Source organism: Corvus kubaryi, unplaced genomic scaffold, assembly GCF_017639235.1.
Source record: "Corvus kubaryi isolate FWS band 111438036 unplaced genomic scaffold, C.kubaryi_AGA036_p1.0 75, whole genome shotgun sequence".
Classification (NCBI taxonomy): Eukaryota; Metazoa; Chordata; class Aves; order Passeriformes; family Corvidae; genus Corvus; species Corvus kubaryi.
The window spans coordinates 15511-42967 of NW_024582062.1; the positions used below are offsets into that span (position 1 = coordinate 15511).

General features: G+C 41.5%; 2 protein-coding genes across 5 annotated transcripts in view; both read right to left on the reverse strand.

Moving 5' to 3' along the window:
• Positions 1-49: 49 nt before the first annotated feature.
• On the reverse strand, positions 50-14651 carry EXOSC10 (exosome component 10). Its single transcript, XM_042051343.1, has 25 exons — positions 14484-14651; positions 13406-13542; positions 12832-12955; positions 12247-12351; positions 11692-11857; positions 10843-10954; positions 10493-10568; positions 10246-10356; positions 9665-9808; positions 9153-9343; positions 8287-8443; positions 7535-7683; positions 7219-7269; positions 6377-6488; positions 5686-5736; positions 5064-5142; positions 4785-4900; positions 4380-4475; positions 3662-3736; positions 3137-3224; positions 2841-2914; positions 2102-2282; positions 1572-1633; positions 815-888; positions 50-239 (listed from the first exon to the last, which is right to left on the reverse strand). The coding sequence occupies exons 1-25, from the start codon at positions 14610-14612 to the stop codon at positions 209-211; spliced, it is 2691 nt and encodes an 896-aa protein (XP_041907277.1). The 5' UTR covers positions 14613-14651; the 3' UTR covers positions 50-208.
• Positions 14652-15818: 1167 nt separating this feature from the next.
• MTOR (mechanistic target of rapamycin kinase) overlaps positions 15819-27457 on the reverse strand; it is a 64605-nt gene continuing 52966 nt past the window's right edge. For 3 of the 4 annotated variants that reach the window (XM_042051315.1, XM_042051316.1, XM_042051313.1), the window contains 19 exons: positions 27331-27431; positions 26903-26999; positions 26194-26292; positions 25477-25599; positions 24670-24852; positions 23946-24080; positions 23485-23659; positions 23125-23260; positions 22303-22450; positions 21501-21623; positions 21009-21091; positions 19964-20036; positions 19396-19470; positions 18775-18910; positions 18402-18467; positions 18179-18259; positions 17812-17892; positions 17281-17386; positions 15819-16797 (listed from right to left, as the gene is read on the reverse strand). In XM_042051315.1, the coding sequence (XP_041907249.1) occupies positions 16782-16797; positions 17281-17386; positions 17812-17892; positions 18179-18259; positions 18402-18467; positions 18775-18910; positions 19396-19470; positions 19964-20036; positions 21009-21091; positions 21501-21623; positions 22303-22450; positions 23125-23260; positions 23485-23659; positions 23946-24080; positions 24670-24852; positions 25477-25599; positions 26194-26292; positions 26903-26999; positions 27331-27431 (2037 nt within the window). In that variant the 3' untranslated portion in view covers positions 15819-16781. The remainder of the gene's footprint in view (positions 16798-17280; positions 17387-17811; positions 17893-18178; positions 18260-18401; positions 18468-18774; positions 18911-19395; positions 19471-19963; positions 20037-21008; positions 21092-21500; positions 21624-22302; positions 22451-23124; positions 23261-23484; positions 23660-23945; positions 24081-24669; positions 24853-25476; positions 25600-26193; positions 26293-26902; positions 27000-27330; positions 27432-27457) is intronic. The other variant, XM_042051314.1, reaches the window with a different exon arrangement.

Sequence of the window (27457 nt, forward strand, 5' to 3'; positions counted from 1 at the left end):
GTACAATTAGAAAAAAAAAGCAACGTGAATATAACAAAAGTGACATCAATTAAAATGTTTTTCCTTTTGGAAAAAAAGTGATTTTAATGGTTTTAAAAACTTTCCTGTACAAAAACCGATCAATGACCAGTATTTGCTTTCCCATGGTGACAACACTTCTAACTATTGTTTCATTCAGCAGCAACTCCCACAGGTCCTGTAACAAAGATTATCTCTTTGGCCAGTGGTGTGTTGAACCCCTGCAAAAGAGTTAAACAAACACTTTAACTCTTCCTCTAAATTCACTCAAGACTGAAAACTGACAGTGTTACACCGCTTCTATCAAGAAAGGGTCGTGAGGCAGACAGAACTCTTCTCCCTCCAATACCGCCCTTAGACAGTGTTGCTCTTTTATGACTAAGTAACACACAAGAATCAAATCCTGTAAGGTAAACATTAAGTATCTATTCAGAATAAGAATGTTCATATGCGGCAGTACTGTTATTCCTCCCAAGCTAGGCAAGTGGTTCTCTCCACTTCCACCTATCTCTGATCAAAAAAAGCAACTCCCACACCCATTAACACAAACTTTTACCTCAGCATTTCAAACCTCCCACCCAGACTTGTTTTTGATTGCATTAATCCTAAATTGTTGGGGATTTTTTTTTCTTTTTTTTTTTCCTTTAAACTGATGTCAGTCTGTGATGAAACTTCTTCAACTAAACATATGCTAAAGCTCCCACACCAGTAGAGGACAATAGCTAAGCTCTGCCCATGGCTCTGGGGCAGGAGTGCGCAAACACTCCAGCTAGATGAGAGCAGGCTAACAACACACCTTTCAGCTTTCCCCATCAGGTAGGACATGCTCCGGTTTCCAGACTGTTGAAGTTTGTTAGCTCCAGCAAATTTCTGCACAAACAAATAAAACACCACCACAGTGAGGTTCCTGCTAAGTATATTCCATGAGATTCACGTGCTGCCAGATCTTTCCAGCCTCACAGAAATCTGCTTGTCGACTTCCCTGTGCTGGTCACAGACTTCCCTAAGTATGCATAAAAGGACAGCACAAAACCAGCAAGCCATGATTTGTTTATGGGTTTTTTCTTCTTTTCAATGTCAGTTAGCAATAAGTTAAGTAAAAAACCTCTGAGGTGAGACTATTACTAATAACAGTACTTGGAGGAGTTTTCCTAATAACAGTACTTGGAAGAGAACATGAGCAACACGCAAACTTGATGTGTCCTAGAACCACTGGAATATCTGTGATTTTTGAGAACTGAATTTGGTACTGGAATTTGTGGTGGTTTGCTGTGGTCCAAGTGTCATGCTTGTGATGTATAGAGGCACAGATGTGAGCAATGTATGAACAGGTGGGAAACAACAAGGGAGTCTGAGGGACTCCAAGGAAGCTCCCCCTGAATGGGAAGAGGTAGTAATACAAAGCATGAACCTGTGACTGGAAGCCGCATCTCAGCAGCTGTTAGGGAACATTCTGCAGATGCAGAAAATATCATATGCCCTCCCAGAGAGCCCCCAGCTGGGTACGTATGATCGCCCACATTTCTGTTCCTCCTTTCATGACAAGCCCATACCTTGCCTTTGTAACCTTGCTTGGCAGGATCAAACTGTGGCGACTCTTTTGATTTGCTGCTTCCTAACGGAGAGAGGAGAGAAGCTGTCACTAAAATTTTCAGTAAAGAACAATGCATTCCACAGAGTTCCTCTGATGATATGGAGGTTTCACTACAGCCTTCCACATGGTAAAATCCAGAACAATCTTTTAAAGGCAGGAGATGTTTTTGAATAGGTGCTTTTTTACAAAGGAGTTAAATCTCCTTTGCCTCCTAGTTCCTGGGTCCGGTTAAACACGTAGAGAAAAGAAACAAAATCCAAGTCCACAACCCACCTGGCCAATTGTTTCAGGATTTTGTTTCCAAATCAGAAAAGGGATACTAAAGTCTACATTCCTCAAGTCAATTTCTTCAAGTATTTCCCCACTATAATGTAAGCACGTTGTAACAGTCTGTACTGCACTGGCACCCACACTCACACAGCCTTGTCAAGGCTCAGCTGGCAACATTTTCCACAGCGTGCAGCACTCTAGCAAGGGATCAGATCTTACCTGCAAACACGTTGAAGTTGGAATTGCTGTAATCAAAGGGGGTAAACTGCCTTGGTGCTTCCAGCTCCTCTGGTTGCTGGGGGGTTTTTTGCCGTTTCTTTTCTTGTGTTGGCAACTCTACTCCCATTTCTGCTCCCATTTCACTTGTGTCTCTCTCCCTCTTCCTAGTAGCTTGTTCCTGCTGTGAAAGCAACCCACAGAACAGAAAAAAAGGTAAGTTGAAGAAAGGAGAATGAAACATCTCTGCGGAGGCACCAGTGTGCAGATTAACTGCCCAATGGAGCCAGGCTCCAGTGATTGCTCTTGCCTTTGGCAATAGTAGCATGGGGAGAAATGTGCTTTTCCTGGGGCCTAAACTGCTATTCTTTTTTCTCCTCACAGTAGGGACTTTTATGAAAAGCCAGATTGTCATTCCCCAGGATATGGGAAGCTGAGATCTGCTGTGGCCCCACTGGCATATTTGGGGGAACCTATGCAGAACAACTGAGGATCCTTAAAGGAAGTGAGGAGCAGAGGTGCATCAGTGGAAAACTCCCTACTGAACACATGGAGGGATGTGACGATGTCCACAGCACAATTAGCAGGGGCCTGTTGTTACACCCAGGGCAGCACCACAGAAGGACTACTATCAAAACACTGTCATTCAGGTATTTCAGTTACAGGGCTCAGAGTTTCATTCTGAACTATCTTATAACAGTCAAAATGGACAATGGCTGGAAGGAGGAATTCTATGACATACCATGGCTTGCTGACGAACAGATACAATGTTTTGTGCTGCCTTTTTATGCAACTTCTGTGTCTGGACACGGGCAGCTATGGAGACAAACAAGCATTACTGTAAAAAGCAGGAGTAAGTTAGCCAGGGGCTTAGAAAAAGCAAGCAAAGCAGCTTGTATCAAGTCTCAAGTGAAACAGAGTACAAATGTTAACAAATAATATCATTCATCAGGAAATCCATTATCTACAGGAAGCAACCTATGTGCCCTGGGAAAAGCATGCTGGCAGACACACTAAGGAAGGGAAGAATGGCTGTACCTGACTGCTGGGCTGCTGTCTTACTGGTTTCATTCTTGGACTTCTTCTGTACTGGTGCCTGACTCATCAACTTCCATCGATTGCTGATCTGCAACAAAAAAATACTACCTGGAAACACTTTCTTGAAAGTTTTATGGCAAGAAGTTGTTTAAAAACTTGCTAAGACATGCTGGTCTTCATTAAGACTACCAAAGATCAAATTCAACTGTAAAAGAGATTAAGATCTGCTGCACCAGGTGAAGTAAAAGCAAATGCTTTATAAGTTCTGAGCTACAAATAAGCCTTGAGAACAAATGCAGATACTTCAGTAGAGTTTTCAGCTTTGACAGACAGGGACTATACATCAGAATGTCTCCAATCCCTGGTTCTTCAAAGGATATGAATGTCACAGAAACATGTAAAGTTTCTCAAGAAATACCCAAGGAGAAAAAAAAAAATCTATATTGCTGAGGCTCCTGATGGAAAATAAACTACTTATTTGTTTCTTTTGTACTACTTGGCAGGAAATTTTAGCATCAGTCTTACTTCATAAATTTTTGATGATGGGTCAAACTTTGCAGATTGTGAGACATAGGCAGAATTCTCCTCTGGAGGTAGGTACTGTAGAGAGGGAAAAAAATTTGCTTTGAATGCAGCATGTGACATTTAGCTCATTGCTAAAATGCTACTTGTTGTAAACCGGTGAGTTCATTTGAAGAAGTATTCTACAGACAGAACACCTTGTGGAAAAAAAAAGTTACCACAGCTATTGCCAAGAGAAATATTAAAGAAAGAAACAACTAAAAACCCCTCCCCACAGAACCAAAACACCCCCAAACAGACCAACCATCAACTGCACACCAGAAAAATTTTTGATATTATTTTCTAGTAATTTACCACTCCAAATGTATAACAGTATTCTATTGTTATTCTGATTCTTTACAAGAGTAGAATCAGCTCACTAACCCTAGCCATAAAGTACAGATGAAAATGTGAGGCAAATCTAGCATAAAGCATTAAAACTAGCTTTAAAAAACCTAGTGAAAGGTCTGTTTACTATGTAGAAAGACTTGTATCCAAAAGGTATTTAAACGTGTTTTGAAAACAAGTCCACACGTGTCTTTGCAAGAAGGACAATCCCTTCACTCTAGTCAGAGAGAAGCAGCAGCTGATGCTCTATCAAGCTCTTCTGATATGCCTGGAAAACCAGCTCAGAGCATCCTCTGCACTGGGTAATTTGAGTTCCACTATTGGGAGCTTTTACCATTTTAAATGGATTTTCAAAGGACTCCATTATTAGCTGAGCTTTCCGCTGTGCAGTGGTTAAAATCCTCGTATTTCCTTTGTTTTCATCACATTCCTTAAAAGAAAGGAAAAAAAAGGAAGAAATATTAACATGAATATTCTTTTGGTTTGGCTACTGCCATTTCATGCCATGCTGCTTCTCCCTCTGAAATCCCACTGATAGCAGTGACCCTCCGACATGGAATTAACTTGCTGGCCTCCTAACCCAGTTGTCTTGGTTAGGCCATATGCCTGACAAAATTTAGTACTGTTGCCATGCATTCCCACCTTATTTCTTTCAACACTTCCACACAGTTTTATCAGATTATTTAAAGTCTGTTTTCTAATACTTCAATACTGACACTGTTACAAACATACTGCTTACATTGAATATGCTGACAGTGGCAGTAGCAACAAGACATGTTGACTCTGGCTGACGATCTTGAATTGTCCTCTCAATGTCTGAAAACAGGCAAACATCTTCCAAAACTGGTGCAGGGTCTGCATGAAAAGGAGACAAAATTTTTATTAGATTCTTGTGTATTTTACTGTTCTTTTGTGTCATGAGATTTCCCTTAAAGTTTTTTCAGGACCACTTATTTCCCCCACGTCAAATCTCCATCACTGCATTATTAGCACAGCTTTTAGGTTAACTCTAAATTACCCAAGGCAGAGTTATTCTGAAAATCATCCGTAAGAATCCGTGAACTGTCATGTGGTCCAAAGAGGGCATTCTCCAGCTTCTGCAGAGAGATTCAGATTATAAACACCATTAACACACTATAAATCTATTATTTTCACATACTGCAAAAACACTTCAATGAAAATTCCAAAAAAAGGGATGAAATTCAGAGATGGAATATCTTAGTGTAGCTGATATGCCAGAGCACACTGCATCTGGCATCAAAAGGCTACCTGTGCAAATGCCCACGAGCTAATGAGATGCTTTACTTCATACACATGATGAGGGAGAACGAGTCAGCCTTAGAAACTCATCTGAATCTTCTCTTCTTACAGCTCAGTCAATATATTCTAACATACTGACACTGTCCAGCAGCCAGAGTGTTTGCTGATGAAACCTTAAGTGCTGCTTTATAGTGGTTTGCAAAATACCAGTTTACACCTGGTAATATTATGAGTCTAGCACAGAAAAGTACCATTAAGCTAAAGCAGAGAGACTTGTAAAATGGATGACATAAGCAATTTACTAGCAGGTAGAATTTTGATACATTTGTTTCCAAGTTTAAGGCTTAAGACACTAGGTAAAAATATAATGCAAACAGTACCTCAGGGTTGGGTAGAGGTGCTCTCTTCTTGAATACTGAAGTAATCTCTGACTAGAATGGGAGAGAAAGGTAAGTCACTTAAAAGCCCCGTTTCTTCTAGGTTGGCCACCTTATCAATGTTTTCAACACATTTATTACAAGCTAGCAGGTTAATAAAATTACTTTCTTCTTCTGCAGTGTTTGCACTTGGCTGTACATTTAAACACCTCACACAAGGGTACATTCTTGCTCACAAATGGTTTTTTTCACTACAAGAGGAAAGCTGTATTAATATCAACATGCTGCTGATATATTTTAACTAATGAACTTCTTATACCTAAGCTGATTTTTCTTTTTTGCCTCACCATAGCTGTAAAACATTTATGAGTCCATTTACACAGCCAGCAAATTCTGCAAGGCGCAGTTCTTCCTCACACAGGCAAATGTGATGTGCAGTATAAAGATAGACAACTGCCTTCTGTTCAAGCAGTGTCTGTTTGTTTACTGCTCCAGCTTTCCAGGAAACTAAACTGTGTGTAAGCCACCATACAGCAGACAGGCAAGAAGTTGCAACAAATCTTTCTGCTCTACTACAGAACACTACATTCAGTGTTCAGAAAGCAAACTTCAGCATACACATCATCACAGGTCACCATTCAGCTCCAGGGCCTCGCTTAGGGGATGCCAGTGATTAGTCTCAAGCTACTCCTACCTTGACAAGAGGCATCTCCCGGGCCTGCTGAATGAGCAGATGCAATTCATTAATCTGCTGGCGAACAAGTGGTGGGACAGGGTTACAGCAAGCAATGATACCCTGGGTTTCTCTAAAGAGAGAGAAGGAAAATTCAGTGTGCTGTATTTATGGCTAGTATGTTGGGCATTTGCATCAAAGGATGTGCAACTGGATATAACCACTGCCCTGACCGTGACAGAGCAAGACAAGTCAGATTAATCTCTGTGATGAAATTCTGCATCAGGTTTGTGCAGATGAGGAGAAGCTATCAAGTCAGCTCTCCTCTCACTTTTCTGCGGTCTGTCCTCATCATCATTTCATTCAGTATTACCTATGAAAGCTGAGCCCAGCAGTGGACCTGCCTTTAAAGATGCGTTTTTATTATTCTCAAGTATGGATGTTAGGTGATGAGTACCAAATGTTTGAGGAAAATATTGTATAAATTGGGTGTTTTAAGGGATCTGCCCCTTGCCCTCCCCACCCCTTTAGGAATTGCAAATAAAATCCAAATAAATTTTGGGGGAACTCATCCCTCTCTTGCTCTGTAGAAGTGAAGGAATCTCAGAGGGAACACGTGACATAGAGCAATGCAAAGGAATGTGGTTTATTAGTGCAATAAAATCCAAGTGATGTGTCCCAGAAGTCTGGAGCCTTCTGAAGGAGTATTGCTATTTATTTCTCTTCCAAATTGAACAACTATAGAGAAGAGCAGTACTGACAGCTGGAATGAAGGGACCAACTGCAGAACTAATTACACACTTGGAAGTGACTTGCTGGATATTAAAATTAAGTAAGACTCCTTCAGGGTGAACAAAACTTACTTGGGCAGCTCCTCTGCGATCTTCAACAGCATATGATTTGGTAGCACATATCTACAACACAAAGAGGTGGTGTGAAAGTAACAGAATGTTACACTTAAAAAACGACTTCAAAGTAGACAACTCTGCCCCCATTACAAGGTCTGAGAAGATGAAATCAGTTAAAAAGAAAAGAAACATAACAGGACTTCTGTGTAACAAGCAGCCTGAGGCAGTACAGTAATTTCTACAGGTAACAAACTAGTCCCATCTCAGGGGTGGAAGGGGCATAATCCAAGAGATTTACTGAAGCCAGTGTCCATAACAAAAGACTTCCTACCCTGTGCTCTCGTCCTCTTGACGTGCTATCTTGTCTCTCCATGCAAACAGCAGCCTAAATGCTGCCAGCTGCTGGGTGTCAAGATGTTTTTTCTGCCTCCTGTAGAGATCAAGGTAGGATTCATCTGTAAAGAGGGGCTTGATGTATTTCTAGACAGGAAAAAAGGAAGCACTCGTGAGCTTTCTGTTTTGCCTCTCTCAGACAGAATCTCACAAGGACACATCAGGGGACTGAATACACTCTGGTACAATGTATCTTTGAGCTTTTTATCCTGAACTATTGGTAGGAGCCTATTTCTGAAAAACACACATCTCATCCATTGTTAGGGGAAACCCAGCCTCATCAAATCCAGGAACAGCTTCACTGTCTTCAAGCTTTACTACATTACACAAAGCCTACTTTCAGTAGACAGTGTTTTCCATAGGCACAATATAGTTGTCTCAGAATGCAACTCTCCAGTAAGGCTTTGAACTTTTAGGAACATCCAGCAGAACCAGAAATGTAACATCTCTCTTAGAAAAGACACACCTGAATACATTGTGAGGCCAAGGAATACTAGCATTCAAAAAAGAGCAGGAAGGCATCTGAATCCAAGGACCATAGCTAGTGAAACAAGTGACTGCACAAGACTGAGTCAGAGTTTATACAGCTGTTTTCAGACAAAAAAAGAGGAAAAGATGTAGAATAGGCAAGGGACTTTCTCTCCTACTCCCATACTCTGATCCAGGTAATCAAACCAGGTGAAGCTTTACCTTCAGGCAGATGTCCCTGCTGCGCTGCCACACAACCTGCAGCTGTGTGGGCTGCTCGTTCCCTCTCTCCCACAGTGACTCCCTCACTTTATCATAGATGTAGAGCAAGTAGTGAGTGTCATCACGGGCATAGCGGATCATTTCTTCTGGCAAAGGGCTAGAAAAAGAGCCACAATTAACACTAACACATTTCAGTTGTCCCACCAAACTGTCACTTTTCTCTTGCAAGGCATATTATGGCAAACTGCGTATGAGACATGCCAAGAACTAACATGGAAATGCTTCTGTTTTCTTAGTGAAAGATTGGTTAGGCAACAGCAGTAAAATGCTGTGCACTCTCCAATTCAGATTCTTGTTTGTGGGCTGGATAGCCGAACTGCTGTATATCTAAGTCACACGGCAGAACAGCTTGCTACGGTATTTGTAATAGCTCTCTTCTCTCTGCAGAGCCTACAAAAGTAGACTTGAGATCTCTGTGGTGTGCCGGGTGCACCTGCATAGCCAAGCTCACTGCTCCAACACCATCTGCTCTACCCTGCGCAGGTGACTAAATGTTTTTGTGGGGGCAGTAGAGGAGCAAATACTGTCTCCATAACACCGCAGTGGTTAAGAACTGTTCCTAAGAAGTGGGCTTCCAGGAGATTATAATTCCTTCATCTTCTCAGATCTTTCCAAAAAGAACTCATTTTCTAAAAAACATGGGAAAATATAACACTCAAAAACTTTGGACATAGCCAGGTAAATGCTGTGCTCATTCACTTTGAGATTAACCTATAACTATGGGTTCTGCAAGTAGAAGCTCTAGAAATGCAAACAAGGAGAAGTGCTACCTTGCAGCTCCAGCCTGTTTAGGGGTCAGTTTTTACCGTATCCTCCAGTCAGCCAGCTGGTACTTCTTGTCAGCATCTACACTGCAATACAGCTTTAGCAAGTGGTCCAAAGAATGTCTGCCAAGATTGAGGAGGCGAGCAGCTTGGTGAGTATCAAACACATTCACCAAGTACAGACCAAAGTCTCTTTGCAGCCATTCCACGTCTGAATCAGCACCGTGAAGGACCTTGAAAAGCATAAAAATTTGGGAATGATATGAAGAACATTTCTACTCCAGGCTGGTAGTACTGTGCTTTCATACTCATGTGTCTAGGACCAGATTTCTTTTCTCCGTTTTTTACTGTTAAGTATAGAACTACTAAATGAGTGCATCTGGCAAGTAATTCACAACTAACATCAAGGAAACAGGCTCCTGAACAAATTATAGTGAAAGCAGAATCAAGCGACCAAGACAAAGCACACAGTGTGATTTAAACTAAAATAAAGCTTAAACTAAAACAACAATAATAATAATTAAAAAAAACCCCTGGTGAATTTGGCAGCTGACCTTCACAATTGCAGGGTCTGTGAAGGTCTCATTGAGGATGTTCATGTCGCTGCGCAGTTCCAGTGTATCAATAATGAAGTCTTCTGTTCGGGTGGAAATCTGCATCAGACACGTCAAGCCAAGGAAGCTCCTGTAGGAATGGTGCTGAAAACAGGGAAGAGAGATGTAACCTAGGATTCATTACAGAAACAATACTATAAAACAAACAGCACTCCAAATGAGGGAAGAAAGAGCAACAAGGACTTCTTTGAGAAAAAAAGACAACTGGATGAGCAAACTTTCTCTTTGCAGTTACTAAGATGACATAAAAATCCTAAAGATTAATTGAAAGAAGATCAGATTCACTAAGAAGTGTGCAGCCAACCATGCCATTGGAAAACTTCTAATACTGACACAGTTTATTTCAACCTTACAGATAATGTCTGACAGATCAGGGGTCATGAACTGTCTTTTCATGTTGGGGAGTACAAAAACCAGGAGAAAACCACAACCCCCCCCCCCCCTCCCCAGAAGAATATAATGGTCTCTTAGCTCCTAAAAGTACATGTATAACTTTTAAATAGAAAAGGCAATTGGATTACCTCTAAGTCCAAGGCGAATTCTTTACAAGTCATAAGCTTTTCATTTAGTTCTACCAGCTCATCCAGTTTGGTGATAAAATGACAGGGTGTTTCCTCAATGGGCCTGTACATCTGGCAGAGCAAATGAATTAGGCATGGTATGTTCACTGTCAACTCCCACCCCAACCTCCACCCTCAAACCTGAAATTTGTCAAGTATGGCTGTAAATGTACTGCATCTGTAGTTTAAAATTAAAGTGGGCACCAACCTGGAGTTCAGGTTTCTTGAGAACTCCATCTGGTGGAGAAAAATGCTCCAGTTCATACTGGTAAGGATGAGCAAACCTGTTGAAGTTAGAAAGAGACAAGCACAGACTAAATTCCAGTCCTCTTAATGAGGACAGAGCACAGAGGCTTTGAGAGCTGTGGTAATTTCCCTATTCTGTCTCTTTTTAAGCAGAGGTTTAACATAACTGCAGAGGTCTAAAGCAAATCACACACAACATAGTGTGGACACAAACACATGCAGAACTGTATACATGATGAGCATCAGCACAATCTGACCACACAGGTTCACCCAGGGGACTCCAAGCACCTTGCTGTCAGGTTAGTTTCTTACATGTCTTGCTCAGTTTTCTGCGTCCTCTGCTGATGTATGAAGTCTGCCAAAGCAGCTGGCACATCCAAGTCCTCAGGGCGCTCCTTTCTCTGCCGTCCACTTTTTGTGAGGGCTGAACAACCAATATTGAATAACTGGACTGGGTCCCCCACATAACATGTTCTCAGACTACTACTATCTCCCCCTCCACCCACCACAAGAGTCTCTGAATTACCAAAAATCTTAACAATTTAGTGCTGCTGCTTTTGCTGTCATTTTGTACCTCAAATAGCAACTAAGTTACTTGGCTGTTTTTAGGCAAGACACAAGGTGGTTCTGCTCAAAAGCTTGGATACAAATTGAAAAATCTTTAGAAAAATTTTTCAATCATTCCCAGTTTCTGAAAGTACAACTGCATCAGTGCAGAATACAGATGAACTGGCAGCAGCAGAATGTGTTACTGAGACAGGGTGTGACCAGCAGCTTTGATAAAGCACCAAAACCAAAGGTAGGTCTCTCCACACAGCTGGTGCAGCTCACTCATCTGAAAGAATATCTGTAAAGCCAACTAGACTAGTCAAGACTTCTCATACAGAAGTGACTCTCGTGTATGTTCAAGGTGGTAAAAAGCAACAGCAGATTATCTATTTGGAATAGATTATTTGCTGTATACCAGCAAGAAGATGCTGTTTGCTGACCTATCCTGACATTACACATATGGAAAAAACAGTGTCACCAAGATCAGTACACCCAAATATTCAACATCTCCTGCTATTTGTTTTTACAGTCAGTGATTTCTCCTCTAGACTGTGAGGACAGGTTTGTGTCAAATACTCACAACAAATTACCCAACAAAAAGAAACCCCTTACCTTCAGGCAAAGGCTTCAAAGCATTTGGTTTGATAAAAAGTTTAGGTACAAAGGGAGTATTGGAATTGTCAATCTTTTCATGAAACTTAAGCTGTGGTCGAGAAATATTCTTGGCATGAAGCAGTCGGAACGTTTCAAACTGAGTTCTCTTGTGGAATTCTCCTGCCTATTTAAAACATCAGAGGTAAAACCAACATGACTTATCAGACATTCAGAGTTTCTTTTACTCTGATCTAACATTCAGAGGAAGAGTTATACCCCACACTTAAAACTGAGTCACTTTTTTTCAGTGAGGAATGAAAGTGTTTGGACTCAAGGTCATGAATTCATAAGCACAAGAAAGGCTGTTGAGCATGTGAAACTGAAATGGCATTTGAAAGCACATAGATTTCAGAATCAGATTTTCAGAACAGGAGAAAGTAAAAAAGAGAGTTACTTAGAATGTGTGAAAAACATGAGAGAACATTTAACTACTCAACTCCACTGGAGAACTGGTAGTGCAATGGCAGGGAGAACAGCTCAGCTAACACAGCCAAACCAAGCTCAAGGCCTCACCTTACGGTTCCAGCTGGAAACGATCATCTGTGGGGGCTGTAACCCGGCTGGCAGGACTGGCTGCTGGTTTCTGTTCACTCCTGATGCTTCATCCAATAAAATACTCTAAAATCCAGAAAAACAATGTGAAACACCTGTTAAATCACCCCACTCAGACACTCTAGTCAGACTGAGTAAAGAAAGTCGTGTAGGTAGGTACCTCCATAGTCATCTCCCCCAAATTCTGCACAACACAAGACAAACATGGGAAGAGTATGGTGAATATCAGGGATGGGAAGAGTTTCTTCAGAGAAGCACTCTAAAATGTACAGACATGTTCTCAGGCTGTGAGGATTTTATGTCAAACTGTATTTAGTTTCCTCATGCATCCCATATTACCTTCCCTCCCTTTGGCCCACCTGCCTTAGCTGCTGGGATCTCTGGCCTAGCATATGGAAGGGTTTTTAAAATAAAAAGGGAATACATCAGATTGAGGAAATAGTGACTAATTGTGAAAGCACTGCCACTAAAGTTCTTGCAATGAAAAAGAAAACTTGTGGCAACTGAACACTTTATAAAAACCATATCCAGAAATAATTTGCTTACCACTCTTTCAAGAATGACATCATTGGAGTCAACCAGCATATCAAATTTATCTTCCAGCCCTGTCACTTTGCTGGAATCTTTCATGAGGCTCCGGCAGCCATGGTACTGCATCACCTGGCTCATGCTTGCAAGAGAACAGCACAGCTGTCAGCAATCTGAAAGCAGGCAATCTAAACACTAAAACATCCAGTTCTCTTTGACTTTCTATACTTCGAAGTCCGAAAATAAATCATATTATAGATACCACCACATGAGCAGTGAACAGAAAAAGCACCTATACAGTATTAAGTGTTAGAAATAATTTCTCACAAACACGATTTTTAAAATGGACAGCCTAACATGTTCAGTATCAGGTGCTCCTCTCTGCACAGCTCTTCACGGCAATCATTATGAAAGGCCATCTTTAAGCTTGTCACTTCAGCTGCCAAGTGCTAGAAAAGCAGCTAAAATCAGATGTGTAAAATAAACCACCTTTTCACCCATGACAAGTTTGGAGTTGCCAAAGTAGGGGGCTACCTTCTGGTTTGGATTGAGAGCTATTAGCAACAGCCCAGAGATGCAAAGGGGCCCTTACCAGCGGAGCAGGCGGTCACCCTGCGTGTTGCAGTATGCACGGAAGCCAGGGAAGCTGCAGTAGAAATCATACTCGTCGCCAGGCTGGGGGAGCCCATTAGATGCCTTTGTTGCAGCCACCACTGTGCCAAGAGCATACTGTGCAAGAACACTCCATTATCAGCATTTTGTCAGTATTTTGTTCCTGTTTACCCATGATACTCTTTGACAGAAATGCACTTTGCCTGGCTGTTTGGAACTGCGTGGTTCTAATGTGTGGTATTTCACCAGGAGTAACTTCACATTAGCTCATTTACACAGCTTTAAATTATGAAAGTCTAAAAGCTAGATTTATAACTCAATCTACAATTACAGATTTGACCTGAAGTTGTGTCAGGGGAGGTTTATGTTGCATATCAGGAAAAGGTTCTTCCCCCAGAGGGTGGTCAGGCACTGAATAGGCTCCCCAGGGAATGGTCATGGCCCCAAGGCTGCCAGAGCTCCAGGAGCATTAGGACAACGCCCTCAGGCACAAGGTGGGATTGCTGGGGTGTCTGTGCAGGGCCAGGAGCTGGACTCGATGATCCTTGTGGGAGCCTTCCAACTCAGAATATTCTACAATTCTAAGTCTGCAGGAATGCAGATAATTACCTTATTACTTAAACAAAATACCCCAAATCCCTACAACTCTTCCTACTTGGGAACTAGCAGCCATTCCCTCTCTGGAAGCAGCATCGTGCATAGGTAAAACACACGGGGGCTGCGATTCATAACGCCGGGAGCAACTCCCATCGCGACAGGCCCTCACGAGGGTCCCGACTCCTTGGCATTCCCAGGAAGCCCCGGTGGCTGACAGGGTCAGGGCTCGACCTAGGCCGGTAACAGGCCCCGATACCCCTCTCTGGCCCCCGCACCCACCGGCCCGGCCCACACCTTCCCTCTCGCACTGGGTGACACCCTACGGGTGTCACCCGCTCGGGCTGGGGTCCCCACGTAGCCCCCGCGGGCCAGAACTACAGCTCCCGGCATGGCGCGAGCGCACACGGCACGCCGGGAGCAGTAGTGCCTCCTCCGCTCCCCCCGCCCCTCTCCGACCGCACCTTAACGAAGGCGTCGGGGCTGTCGAAGCCGGGCAGGGCTGACATCGCGCTGCTTCCCCCAGTGTCCGCGGGCGTCCCGGAGCTGCCCGCCCGCCCCGCCGGGCTCCCCTCACGGGCCGCAGCCGCCATGTTGATGCGCGGCGCTATCGCGAGAATCAGCCGCTGTTGCGAGAACGCAGCACTGGTGGCGGGAAGGGGGGAGAGGAACAGCGGGGACCGCACTCGCCCCCAGCGGCAGCACGGGGCAGGACAAGCCCTGTATGGGATAGCAGGCCCTGAGGGAAGCGCTGACGGGCACCTGGCTGGGCTTCAGTGCCGCAGACGCGGCCTTTTTCGCCCCACTAACACCCACCAGTGGGACCCATAGAATTACAGAAGATCCTGAGTGGGAGGGGAGCCAGAGGGGTGGATCATCGAGTCCAGCTCTTGGCCCTGCACAGACACCCCAGCAATCCCACCTTGTGCCTCATCTCAATGCCTGAGAGCATTGTCCTAATGCTCCTGGAGCTCTGGCAGCTTTGAGCCGTGACTATTCCCTGGGGAGCCGGTTCAGTGCCTGACCACCCTCTGGGTAAAGAACCTGTTCCTGATACCCAACCTAAAACTCCCCTGACACAATCCCAGCCATTTCCTGGGGTCCTGTCCCTGGTCACCACAGAGCAAAGATCAGTGCCTGTCTTCCCTCTTCCCCTCGAGGGGGAAGTTGTAGACTTCGATCAGTTTCCCCTCAGTCTCCTCCAGGCTGAACAGACCAAAGTGCCCTCGGCGGCTCCTCTTCCCCTCCAGGCTCTTCAGCATCTTCATGTTCCTCCTTTGGACACTCTCTAGCAGCTTAATAATCTTCCTTATATTGTGGTGCCCAGTCTCCTTGATGGCCACACCAGTGCCTAGAGAAGGGCTAGGGCAAATACGCAAATTTGTGACTGCCACCTCCCTATTTCCCAGTTTTGGAGTGCAGCGCTTGCACAAGCAGCTGGGGAAGCCCAGGGAACCGTGTTTGACACTCCATGCTGTGCCTGGAACTGTGGCTGTGACCCTGAGCCCAAAGAAGCTGATGTTCTTATCACAGAGATGACATCACATCTACTAGGAACAAAAATTTAGGGGTTGTATGGTCACAGTCTTTTTATACAACTGACAGACTTCATTCAGCTCTTACCAGAAGGGAAATAAAGCCAACAACCTGAACTGATCAAAAAGACAAGTCAATAGCAACAGGAAACTCAAAAAAAAAAAAAAAAAAAAAATTTAAAAAAAAAAAAAAAATTGTAATCTGCTTCCCTGTCCCTGCCTAGTAAAGACTTAGGAATAAACAGGAACACAGCCAAACTGTTCACATTTTGATGTAATTTATTAGCACAAAAATATTCAAATACAACATGGCATCTAAACATGGCTACTCTGTTGTATTTTGTGCATTGTTTTTAACATTTTTCATTCATAAATCATAACTTTATCTTCAACCTCATGTTTAATAACCATTATTTTCTGTTTCAAGTTACAACCAGTTCTACCCCCCATCTGCCTCCTGTGCCAAACCCTAACCTTCCCTAGTTATTTCCCAACACTGCTTTTTAACCCAGACACTGCAGGAAGCTCCCAAGTGGTATTTATTTGTACTCTACATCCAGTTTGCAGAGTGATCGGTGGCACAGAGGCAACCTGACTTTGCTCAGCTCAAGGTTTTCAAATCTTGGACGTGGTCAAAACCCTGATCTAGTCAGAAACGCAAATCCTGAACTAGTGTAATGAGCAGACAGACAATTTCCAATTTTGAGGCAAGAATCAAGTTTGAAAACAAAGTACAGGAGGAAACAATGGTAAAATTCTACTTCTCTTTCTTTCCAGTTATGCAGCTCCCCCCAAACCTAAATGAAGCCTCCTGCACAAGCGCATTGAGCTTACTGCACCCACATCAACAGGAATGACCAGGGCAATAATTAATCTGCAAGTTATTTAGTTACATTGCAAAGTAAGTGAAAACCCGTATAGTTATTTTCAATGGATCTCCAGTTCCCCAAAGACCAAGTAGAACCATAGACATCTGTGGTACAATCAGTCTTCACTGTCCTGGAAACCCAAATCAAGTGTTGTGTTTCAGACAGCTTGTTTTTCCAACAGCAGCTATACATTGGCTTACACCAACTTTTAATATACAATAACTCTCTTCATTTACATTTAAAAATATTTGACAAAGGCTGTATTTCAGTCCAACGTTCAGTTTCTGTTTGTAGAAGAGCAAGTTTGGAGTGAAAAAGCCTCCAGAATAAAAGGCTGTGCATACTCTGGAATCTTCTGTTACCAGAAAGGACACCTAAAGAAAAGAAAGATATTGTATTAATGTTGACTTGCATGTAGTTTCACAAAGGCAACACTGAGAAGGAGTGAGATTCCATACAGACTAGGCACCATTTTAGCACAGGAAAAGTTGCCAGGTGATCTTTGTAATTTTTAAACATTAGCAGGAAAGAGATCTACTTCCTTAAGCATAGTTCTAAGTTATCTAACTCTCAAAATGACACTGAATCATCTTTGTTTGGTTCTTCAGTGTAACTGACCATCACATTCCTTATTTCAAACACTTAAAATGTAAAATCCCTGTCACTACTTATAACAGCAACTTTCCTAGAGGACTGTCTATGGCATTGCCATGGGCTTCCAAAATCTACCAGAGCAGATGCAGTATGTGGTAAGGCTCCTATAAATAACTAACTACACAAGTGAGGTTCTCTTTAGTAGTTCCTTGCTCAGACTATTCCAGAACAGTTTTGCCAGGTTAGCTGAGTGACAAACTCACCATCCAATGTAGCACTGGCACAGGTTCTCATGAGAAGTTGCTTGTTTAATGAGCAGTTCTACTTGTGTGGGTACATCAAGAGTTTCATCATGAGAGAAGTCTCGACCTTGGAAATTAAAGGATGAAAAAAAACCATGAAAGGAATCACAAATCCTGGTCCTAATCCCTTCAAGTACATTATCTGGCAGATCAGGAGTAGTTTCTTATAACATTTAAAAGTGTAAAAGTTTGCAACTAAATGCTGCGAACTATGAAGCCAGGACAGCAGAAATTCAACTTCCACTAACAAGCTAAGACATGCAATATATTAAGTCTTTGTCGTTACAAACACCTCTGTACTTTTCAAATCACACTTATTTGTATCTAAATGCAGGCACAGTACTTAGGTTTTGGATAAAACCAGGAAAATGGCCTCGTCCACTTAATCAGAATATGTTAAATTCAAGGATTAACACAAAATACAAACACTAAGGATAGTGCTGATCCACCAGATTTTATGTTTCTTTTATATAAACATAACTACATGCTCACCAGTGAGCTTATCTCGAACCCTGTTGATGATCTGAATTGCCTTCTTATTTAGAGCTTCTGGCTTCACCAGACCATCTCCTACTAAAAGACAGAGATAGGACACAGAATTAGGACTTCATCTGAACAACAAAAGCATTTATTCTGCGGTTAGATGTGCCCTTTCCAAATACCATTTTGAGAGCAAACCCAGATGCATTTTCTATAGATACAACCGTTTTTGTTGGAGTTGAGAACTCAGGTAATTATATTCCTCATTTATGCTGACAAGAGACTCTATCTGTCCCATCTCATATAATTGCATTTGGATCATGATGAAATTTTCTGATCTAAGTTTCTGGATCAATATAGAAACAACAATGAAACTTACTGAAGGAATGGATGGATTCAGGCACTGTGGTCCCAGTTTTTTTATGGGCTGTCTCACCCAATTCCACACTGTCCAACATTTCTATTGAAAAAACCACAAAAACACAGAAGCATCAATGTGAAGCTGAAAAGCAGCTGAAATATTCTTCTGGAAACATTAGCAAGACTGTTAATCGGCTCATTTGAAAAGCGTATTTGTGACGTCTACCATCTTTTCTACTCACCTACTGACTGACTGGCTGAGTAGGAGTCTGTTCTTGTTCGCGAGCGCTTATTGCCCTTTGTATTTGCTGCAAGAAAACAAGGAATTGGAAAGCATGAACTGGAGTTTCAGTGTTTCAGAGCAAATTTGTCCCCAAACAATACAGATTTGGCTGCCTTTCTCCTTCTCCAGATCTGATGTCACCTGAAAATAATTTCAATCTCCTGATCACTGCTGTAATTTCATATTAAAATCCCTAAAATCGTGTGCACACAGAAATACCACATGCAAACTAACAGCTTGATCAGATTGTTAGAAAACACAATGGATTTCAGGCTTCTGGATTTCTTGTATAAATACTCTCTTGCTGTCACTATTTTATCAGAATCACTTACTGTCCATCAATCTCCAATTCAATAAGGGATCGTACACAAAGGCTTCCAGCACAGCCATGACACTGTCCTTGTGTTCACGCAGCACTTCCATCACCGTGTGACAGGTGATTCTGTAATTCCCATCAAGGCCTGTCACCTTTGGAAGAAAAAGAAGTGAATCAACCACTGCTTTGTTCACTCTGCAACTCCAACCGCAACACTCAGGGAGCAGGAAGTGGTTTTGAACTGGAGTTCACTATGCTTTGTTAAGAGAACAAGACGGATGTTAATTACAAACTAAGAAGCTCTTTTCTCCATGAAGATGATCTTTGTGAAGTACCATGCAACTGACTGTGTCTGCCTGATATAAACAGCTATTTGAAATGGGGAAACTAAGGAAGGCCTAAGAAATAGGAGGAATTTCTAGTTTATTTTCTAACTAAAAGGTTGCTTTCCACTGTAATGTATTGCAAATATCACCAGAGATATTTTAACTCACAGAAAATTAAACTGAAATATTAACACCTCTGGTTCTTAAGGAGTGGTAAAGTTTAGCCACAACAAAAAATACAGGAAAAACTGAGAAATGGTTGCCATTTTTCCTAGGAACAGTCCCCTCCAAATCAAAGAGGGGATGCTTACCTCCATGGCATTTGTCAGCATCCTTGTTAATCTAAATGGAATCTTCTCAGGAAACTTTTCTCTTGTCATTGCAACCTAAACACATGATGATGGAGAATAAGTAAATTAATAGGTAACCTACTCTTTATTAAGTACTGGGATCTTTTTGCTACAGTCCTGAAGATTTTATTCCAAATAGGAAATAAAGTCACAACTTTGTTCCTCATTTTTCACAAATTACTGGGAGAAGCCAGATGATTAACTTGCTAAGAAAGGGAAAACTCAAGCATGTGCCCAGCAACACAGACTGCCTATCAGCAGCTTAAATAGCTCCAAGAAATTTCATGGAAGTGATGTTAGCACTGCTTGCTTGTTCCAGTAGTCAGCTAATCACCAAGACATGCCTCTGAGATGAAGTGTCTATTATTTTCATCTTGCCTGTAGGTAAAGGGAAGCTAAAAAGAGAGCCAAAGGGTTTGCCCAGGATCAGACTCCAAGGTCAGTTTGTCCTGGCTTATAGATTAATTTCTGTTCCACTGGAAAATGTGAAATATTACCAAAAATGTCATGTCGAAATACAAAGACTTACCTCAAAACAGTCCCCAAAGTCGATATGCAGGATCTTTCCACTCAGTCTGTCTAACATCAGATTGGAAGGGTGTCTTTAGTGAAGGAGTAGGAGAAAAAACAGACCATGGGTGACAAGACCATTACAAAAACTCAAAGTAAATCACAGCAGCTCCAGTCTGAAAAGATATTTATCTTCATGAACAAGACAGCCAGTGATAGCTTGCTTGTTCAAGTTCTTCAGTCTCAGGATGAACAGGACCTTCCTGACAGTACATCTGTCACATTACTTTTGTAATTACCTCTCAGGAGTTAGAGATCTTCTCACCTTGGAATATAAATAACCTCCTGGACCAGAACTATCAGTATATTTCTTGGATACAAATGCTTATGAATGTTTTTCAGTTAGGATAAATATTTCTGCTTGTTTTATGCTTTTTCATTTTTTTCAGTATAGAAAAATGTAATGCATTATGCTACACTTGAAGTAGCACAAATTGTTTTACCACCAACAGAGAAGAAAATCAATCCAGGCTAGCCAAAAGCAAAACTACAGTGCTGTATTCATGCTTACATCTTCCAATTTTGTTTTAATTCCATTTTCAAAGATTTATAATTTCATGTTAGAGACTTTTAAGTTCAGAAATAAGAGCTCTTGTTACTAAAACATTTAAGGGTTCAGCTGTTTTTGCATTACAAATTTTAAATCTAATATACATTGTCTTCAAAAGTATTTTGGAAGTTATATTGTTAATAAAATGGATGGAGAAAGATTTCCCATTCTGTAAAAGGGCAAAATTAGAACTTGTGGTCGTTGATGTAGTTCCATCTGTATTCATTTCAAAAAGAAAGAAAGCCTTATTTGTACTCAAGATACACAAACTGCATCTCATACCTGCAGTGCTGAGAATAACAGCAGCACAATTAGGACCTGAAAGATGGTATCACGACAACACAGCAGTAACCACAATGGAAGATGTTATCACAAGATCAGATCCAAGGAATGAACTGATAGACCTTCACAGTCTGTGCTTTTAAATAAAAGAAACCTTTATAGCTTTACGTACCTGTCCCCAAGGCCCAAAATGTACCCAACCATTGACATCACAGCCAGTGAACGGGTGTAATTTGTTCTTCTGTCAAACCATACCTACGAGTGGAGACAAAATAGAAAAAGCCAGGCAGGCACGTTGCATGTTTCAGTTTATATTTTAATTTATACATTAACCATTTGCATTTCGCACAAAGCAGAACTGTGATATGCTTAGGTTCAGTAGTGCCCTTGAATTAGATGTCCAAGTCATTAAGAGAATATATTCTGGGGCTTCTGCTTTTCTCTCCCCTGCAGAGTATATGGAGACTGACAGCTCCAGTCTTGTGCTTTGCACTTCACCTGTGTTCTGAGCCTTGTAAGGCCCCTCGTGTGGGGACACATGTGTGGATATGTGTTCTGCAGTGATTTGGCTGGGGTTTAGGATGAATAAACTCCATCTCTCACTCATTCTGCAGAGAAGATAATTACACACACTAATGTTTGCCAGTACTTGTGTTGAACTCACCTCCGAGCTTGGACTTTTCAACCACAGCAGCTTGGCAAGGTCATCCCCAGCCGTGTTATTGACAGCATGTTCAAATACTTCTACTTTCTGCATCAGAGTCAGGTGGTCATAGTCTGGAGCCATCTGTAATTCAGAAGTGACATTCAGCAAATTAAAAAGCCACCTCCAGTAGCCTCTGGTTGTACTGTGAGAAACACAACAATCATAATTAATTTCATATCAAGTTTATACTTAAATTGTTTGTAGACTGACTAGTATGTTTTGAACACAGTGAGATGATCATACAACAGTGAAGAATTCTTTTTAAATGGGATAGCAAATGATTTAGTATCCACAAAGTCAGTAGCCCACAGCCCTATTTAACCAGAAAACTGCAAAGGTAAGTATTTTTCAAGAACCATTATCCAACTAAGTCTTCCGGGCTGGAAAACACTTTCCTTTTTGGCATGGAATTCCAAATTTTCTAGTCGTGTTCAGTTTCTCCCATCTGTCTAATTTTGGCCCTGCTGCTTAGACACAACGTTTGCAATGCCAGCAGCATGGCGCCTTGTACGAGGCACATCAATCATGCAAAATTCCAAACACATATCAGTCACCAGATGGCAACAACTCGTGGTCACTGCTACAACTGGAAAGGAAAAACAAATAAACATATGGCAAGCTATAACTCTTATCTAATATTTTTTATTTATTTTAACAATCAGAAAAGAGACAGAGGAAGAAGCCTTGCACCATTTTCCTTCATTAAGACACTGGTGTCCTAAAAGAATGTACCAAAACCTCTGCCAGCTTTGCCTCTTACCCTCAGCATGATGCGATGCTCAATGTTGAGCAGGATCTTTTTCTTCTCTCTGTAGTCTCGGATCAGTGCGTGCAGCGTGTCACAGTGGGGCACCCAGCCAATTAAACCTGAATTTGTTGACAGTGGAATAACAGCATATCTCTGGATGCTATAGGAGAAATGGAGAATCACAGCTCGAATTGTTGTTTATTGTGAATTACTAGATTTTGAGATGCTTAAAACAACTACTGTTAAATCTGATTCTGGTCCAAATTGTCTTGTCAATAGTTGCTCTGCTTGTCTTTTCAAACAGAGTTCAAACATCCATTTGCACAGATTGTTGCCAGATAATCTACAGACAAGCTCAAAGTTTATGTGGTTTTCACTGAAAGGCTGCTTTCAGAAGGTACATGTTAGTCACCTACGATGATCTGTTATTTGCACATGATATTTGATGTGTTCTTGCTTGATAGACGCTCTGCAGAATTGCACTCAGTGACTCTTCGCCAAGCTATTTAGTGACTATAATAAAAAATCCTCGGCAAAAACCCATTCTCAGGCTCCTAAGGCAGTGCTCAAGGTGTCTTGAAATAGGCGTTGCTTCAAAGACCGTAACAATTTACAAGATAGGACTTCAATTAAATGAAACAAACAATCCCCTCAGATACATTTCCTCCGTGTTTGAATTCTATGAATGCTGTTTTTCTTTTTAATTAACTTAGTTCCAAGATTTGCCATTTCTTCACAAACCAACTGCTTCTGCCAAGGTTTACTTGTGAAGCTGCACCCACATAAGGAGTCACATATGCACAAACACTTTCAGTGATTACCCAGAGCACACACCTGAGGTTTTTACGAAGAGAAGTTGGGTCATTTGCTAGCAGAGTGTTGACCAACCCAAAAAGCTGCATCACTCTTTCATCTTGGCGAAGGTCTTCATGACCTTTCAGAAGGAATACAAACTCATGCCCATTGCTTCCTGCAAAAGAATTAGTGCACAAAAGTTTATTCTCATTGAACAAACAGACAAGAGTAAATACACATGCACCCAAAAACTGGAAAGTGTGGCAGTCAGACTGACTAAGAAAAACCTCACCTGAAAGGAAAGGTTGGAGAGGTTTTACCAGGTAAATATGTAGTTTGACCTGAGAGCAACAACTGTTTAAATACTGGCATAGCTAAGTGAAAACTGCTCTCTCTTACCCATTAATGTCAACTTCCTGGGCCGCTGCTTGGAGGTGATGACTTGCAGTGAGGGTGCGATGGACTGAATCCGTATGATGGGCTGGTTGGGATCATATGTTCCTGGCACTGCCAATTCCAGATCCCGGCACATTAAGAGTTTTGGTGACACATACTGTAGTTCCAAAGAAGTGAGCTACCAAAACCAAAAGAAATACACCCCCTTAGAATTTCAGTTCAATCTCAAAGAAGCACCTGAAGAGTTCATGCTGTCAAGGGACCTAAAACAGTTGAGGCAGTAACCAATACTTCAGGTACTTACAGGAAGTGCTGCACGAACACCAAATTTGCAGCAAACCCTATGCAGTTATCTCCAGAATACTGAATTAGTATGTTTTGAATAACCAGAAAACATAAACCAAAGGTTGGTATTGACAACTTGCACTGTAAGACCCACAGAAGAACTGAATCTCCCCCCTCACCTGAGGCAGCTGCTTTGAGATACGTCTGAACACATGATAATAGAGATCCCAAGCCTGAGTTAGGTCTTTGACATTTCCTGATTTCATGTACTTCCTGCACCATTCTTGAGCTTCCATAAGATCTCTGCCATAGGCCTAGGGAGGAAAACAACAGAAGAAAGAATTTTAACAGACTGTAGTGTAACAGGTGGAGACCACTTAACACCTACAAAGAGCATCAGAGTCTCTTTTCAAATTGCACTACAAATACTTGATATCACATTTTTATAGCAGATCAGAATTAAAGATCCAGAAATTCCTGGATCCAAGATCTGCACTGAATTTATCAAACAACATTGCTCGCAAGTAGACTTCATTATAGGAGGCAACTAAATGCTTAGAATCACCCTTTAACAGTAGGCTCACAAGCTCAGTTAATTCTCTGTTATCTGTGCTAGTGCTTACTGTGAGCAAAGCAGAATAATTAACTGCAGAGCAGTCATTGTTTTCCAGTCCCTATCAGGCACCCTGCCAATACAAGACTCCAGGGCAATCTGGACCACCATGGCCCCTTATAGTCACCAAAAGTGACACCGATGTGAAGATAAATGTCAATAATGAACTCTGCAACTAACATAATGAATCCCAAGGGATTCACTTTTTGTGTTAAATGGCAAAGGTTCTTGTAACACAGCTGGGGCAGGTGGCTGTCCTGAAGAACAGCCTCTTGGCTGTTTGCTGATACCTGATTGAAGGATGTCTCCTTTAAAGTCTGAGGCCCACGCTCCATCATTGCATGAAGTGGTTCCAGCACCTCAAACATTCCCTTTACATTTCTTTCTCCAAAATAGAGACGAGATGCTTCTTCCAACCCTTCATGCCACATCTCGTGCCATAGGATGGCCACACGGATTAGCTCTTCACTCACCTGTTTTAGGAGAGAAAAAAAAGATTAAACGCCTAAAGAAATCCCTGGGACTGCATCCTGACTTAAAAATGCAAAACTCCTTTCTTCTCTAATGTTATGAGATATTTGTTCCCGGCAGCCAGAGGGAGCCACAAGAACTACCACAGTGATGGCACATTTTTTTCTGCAAGAAGCTTCTTGCAGACCAGGCTTTTCTCACCTTATTTGTTACCTTTGAAATTTTTTATATGCTTGTGTAGCTTGCCCTGAAAGCACTATTTTTCATTTATTCATAAAAATCTTTATCAAATTAATTAAATTACTCTTTCCATGCTATGCTCAGTAAGTTTTGTTTCTATTTTCCATTAAGCAGGAACACCTCTTTATGGAACAAACACTTTTCATGTATTTCTTCTCTAAATTTATTCATAAGGAAATACGAAAACTCAGTAATTCTCAGTGTGAGAATTATTTTAAAATAAAGCATTCTCTGGAAATTACACTAATACTGTAACTTCTACCAGTTGCAAATACCCCAAATTAATTGTACTTGAACAGAATCAACAATGAATAGTCATTTTGTGTTATTATAACTGACATCCATCCATCCAACATAACACACTTAATGCTATACTGAGCACTCACCATCATTGCCTGCTGCACCAGAGTGTTGCTGTGCTCACACATGTTTTTCAAGATCTTATTTGCAGCATTGTGCCGAGCAGTGGTCGTAGATTTAGAAGCCACAGTCAAAGGATAGATCAAAGCCTGCAAGGGACAACAATCAGTAATACTTTAGAACCCCACAGAAGAGCTACATAAATTTAATAATTAGCAAAACATCAATAAACAGCAGCCTTAGGGACAAACAGGAGGAAGCAAGCTTGCTTCTGGAAAGTGATGATAGGAATTTGCTACTGGAAGTCTTCTGATCCAAAAGGCTTTCAAGACTTTAATCCACTGAGTAGCAGAATGAAATTGAGAGCCTCTTTCAAACTAGAAGAACAAAACAGGTTTTAGGATTTTGTGATATTCCACACTGTGGAAAGAAATTTAGATAAAACCTGTGAGGTAGGTTCTTAGTAGTTACTTAAAGACATTTAAGGTGATTTGCACTACCCAGTAGACATTAAATTACATTAGACAAAGAGTTCTTCCCAGGCTGCATGGCTCATTCACCTCTTTCCATTTTTATATGAACAGTGCTGAGGTGAAAGCAGCAGCAGCAACAGAAATTGTTCTCAGCCTCACTGTCATCACTTGCTCTGACTTCCTGTGCAGGCATCTGGATGTGGTGAAATGGAACACAGGAAAGGCCTTAACTGACACCTGTGAAAATTCCTCCTCTAAGCTAATGCTTACCTGGGGATGGTACCGACCAATGTCTGTGAGCAGCTGATGAATGAGACGTCCTACCAGTGGTCGAGGGGTGTCAATTCTGGCAATGAGCTGAGGGATAACCTTAGTAGTAAGGATAAGGAAAATAAACACCCCTGTCATCTCATGTGTTCACTGCACCAGATGTTCTGCCCTCTCCTGGAGACCTCACAGCCTTTAAAGGGGACAGGGAAGCCCGCCACTCATTTTTGAGTTGGTCAGAGGGTAACACAAGGTTCCAAACAGAAATGTGCAACAGCTCAGTGAGATCACAAGTGTTCTGTGCAAAACTGTTACAGGATCCTACTATGGAAAGCTGCATCTTGAAGTATAATGCTTAAATAGGAAATAAAGTATTTATAATTTAATTACAAGAGTCATTCTACAAGGCAATCCTGAAACAGATTGTGAACTACATCAGAGCAGGACAGTGGTATTTTATACTTGATCATCACTAAATCCGCATCATCTTTAAGAATTTTCATTCTCATTAATATGTACTAATCTGCATATAAATACAGAAACATTTCTCATTTTTGTGTTCAAGATGCTTATTAAATCAGTAACAGACTGTACTGCACACTGCTCTCAGCACTCACCTACAGAGGATCATTTAGCTAAGGATCATCAAGGATATCATGCAGCAAATCCCCAAACTAGCCCCAGAACTGGGATTTCTCTTTGTGTTATTTACCTGCAGCCAAGTGTCTATTTGGATCGCCTTGACTCCTTCTACCAAAGCCTCATTCACATCAGGCCAGTGACCATAGTCAAACCACAGAGTAAGGACTCTAAAAAAGAGAAATACTTTTGTTAGGAACAAACAAATGAACACACAACCAAAACAAAGCAAAAACCACCAACCAACCAAAAAAAAACAACCCACCAAAAAAAACCCCAAACAAACAACAAAAAAAAACCCCAACCAAAACTCATTTACAAGCAACTTCTCTTCCCAGAACCCTCAGAGAGCAGGGATAATCTATCTAACAAAAATTAGCCTGGACTGAAGCATTCACTTAACTCAACCGTAACAAAAAATAGCAAAAATGTGTTCTACCTAATCTGCAACCATGTGCTCTTGTCAGCTGGATTTCATTTACTATGTGCTTTATTATGTACCTTAGAGTGTCTTGTAGGTTGTTTCCTCGAGACAGAGAGATGGATCGAAAGAAACCCTGGACAGCAGGGACTGTGTACATCAAGAGGGTCTTGGATAAATCCTTTTGGAATGAAAATTGCTGCATTA

Coding starts and splice junctions, on each gene's coding strand:
- EXOSC10 (XM_042051343.1), bottom strand. CDS start 14,612: ATGGCGGCTGCGGCCCGTGAGGGGAGCCCGGCGGGGCGGGCGGGCAGC. Junction 8,444..9,152: donor CTGGCTGACTGGAGGATACG/GTAAAAACTGAC, acceptor CTCTTTTTCTAG/CCCTTTGCCAGAAGAAATGA. Junction 3,737..4,379: donor TTGAAAATCCATTTAAAATG/GTAAAAGCTCCC, acceptor CCCTCTCTACAG/TACCTACCTCCAGAGGAGAA.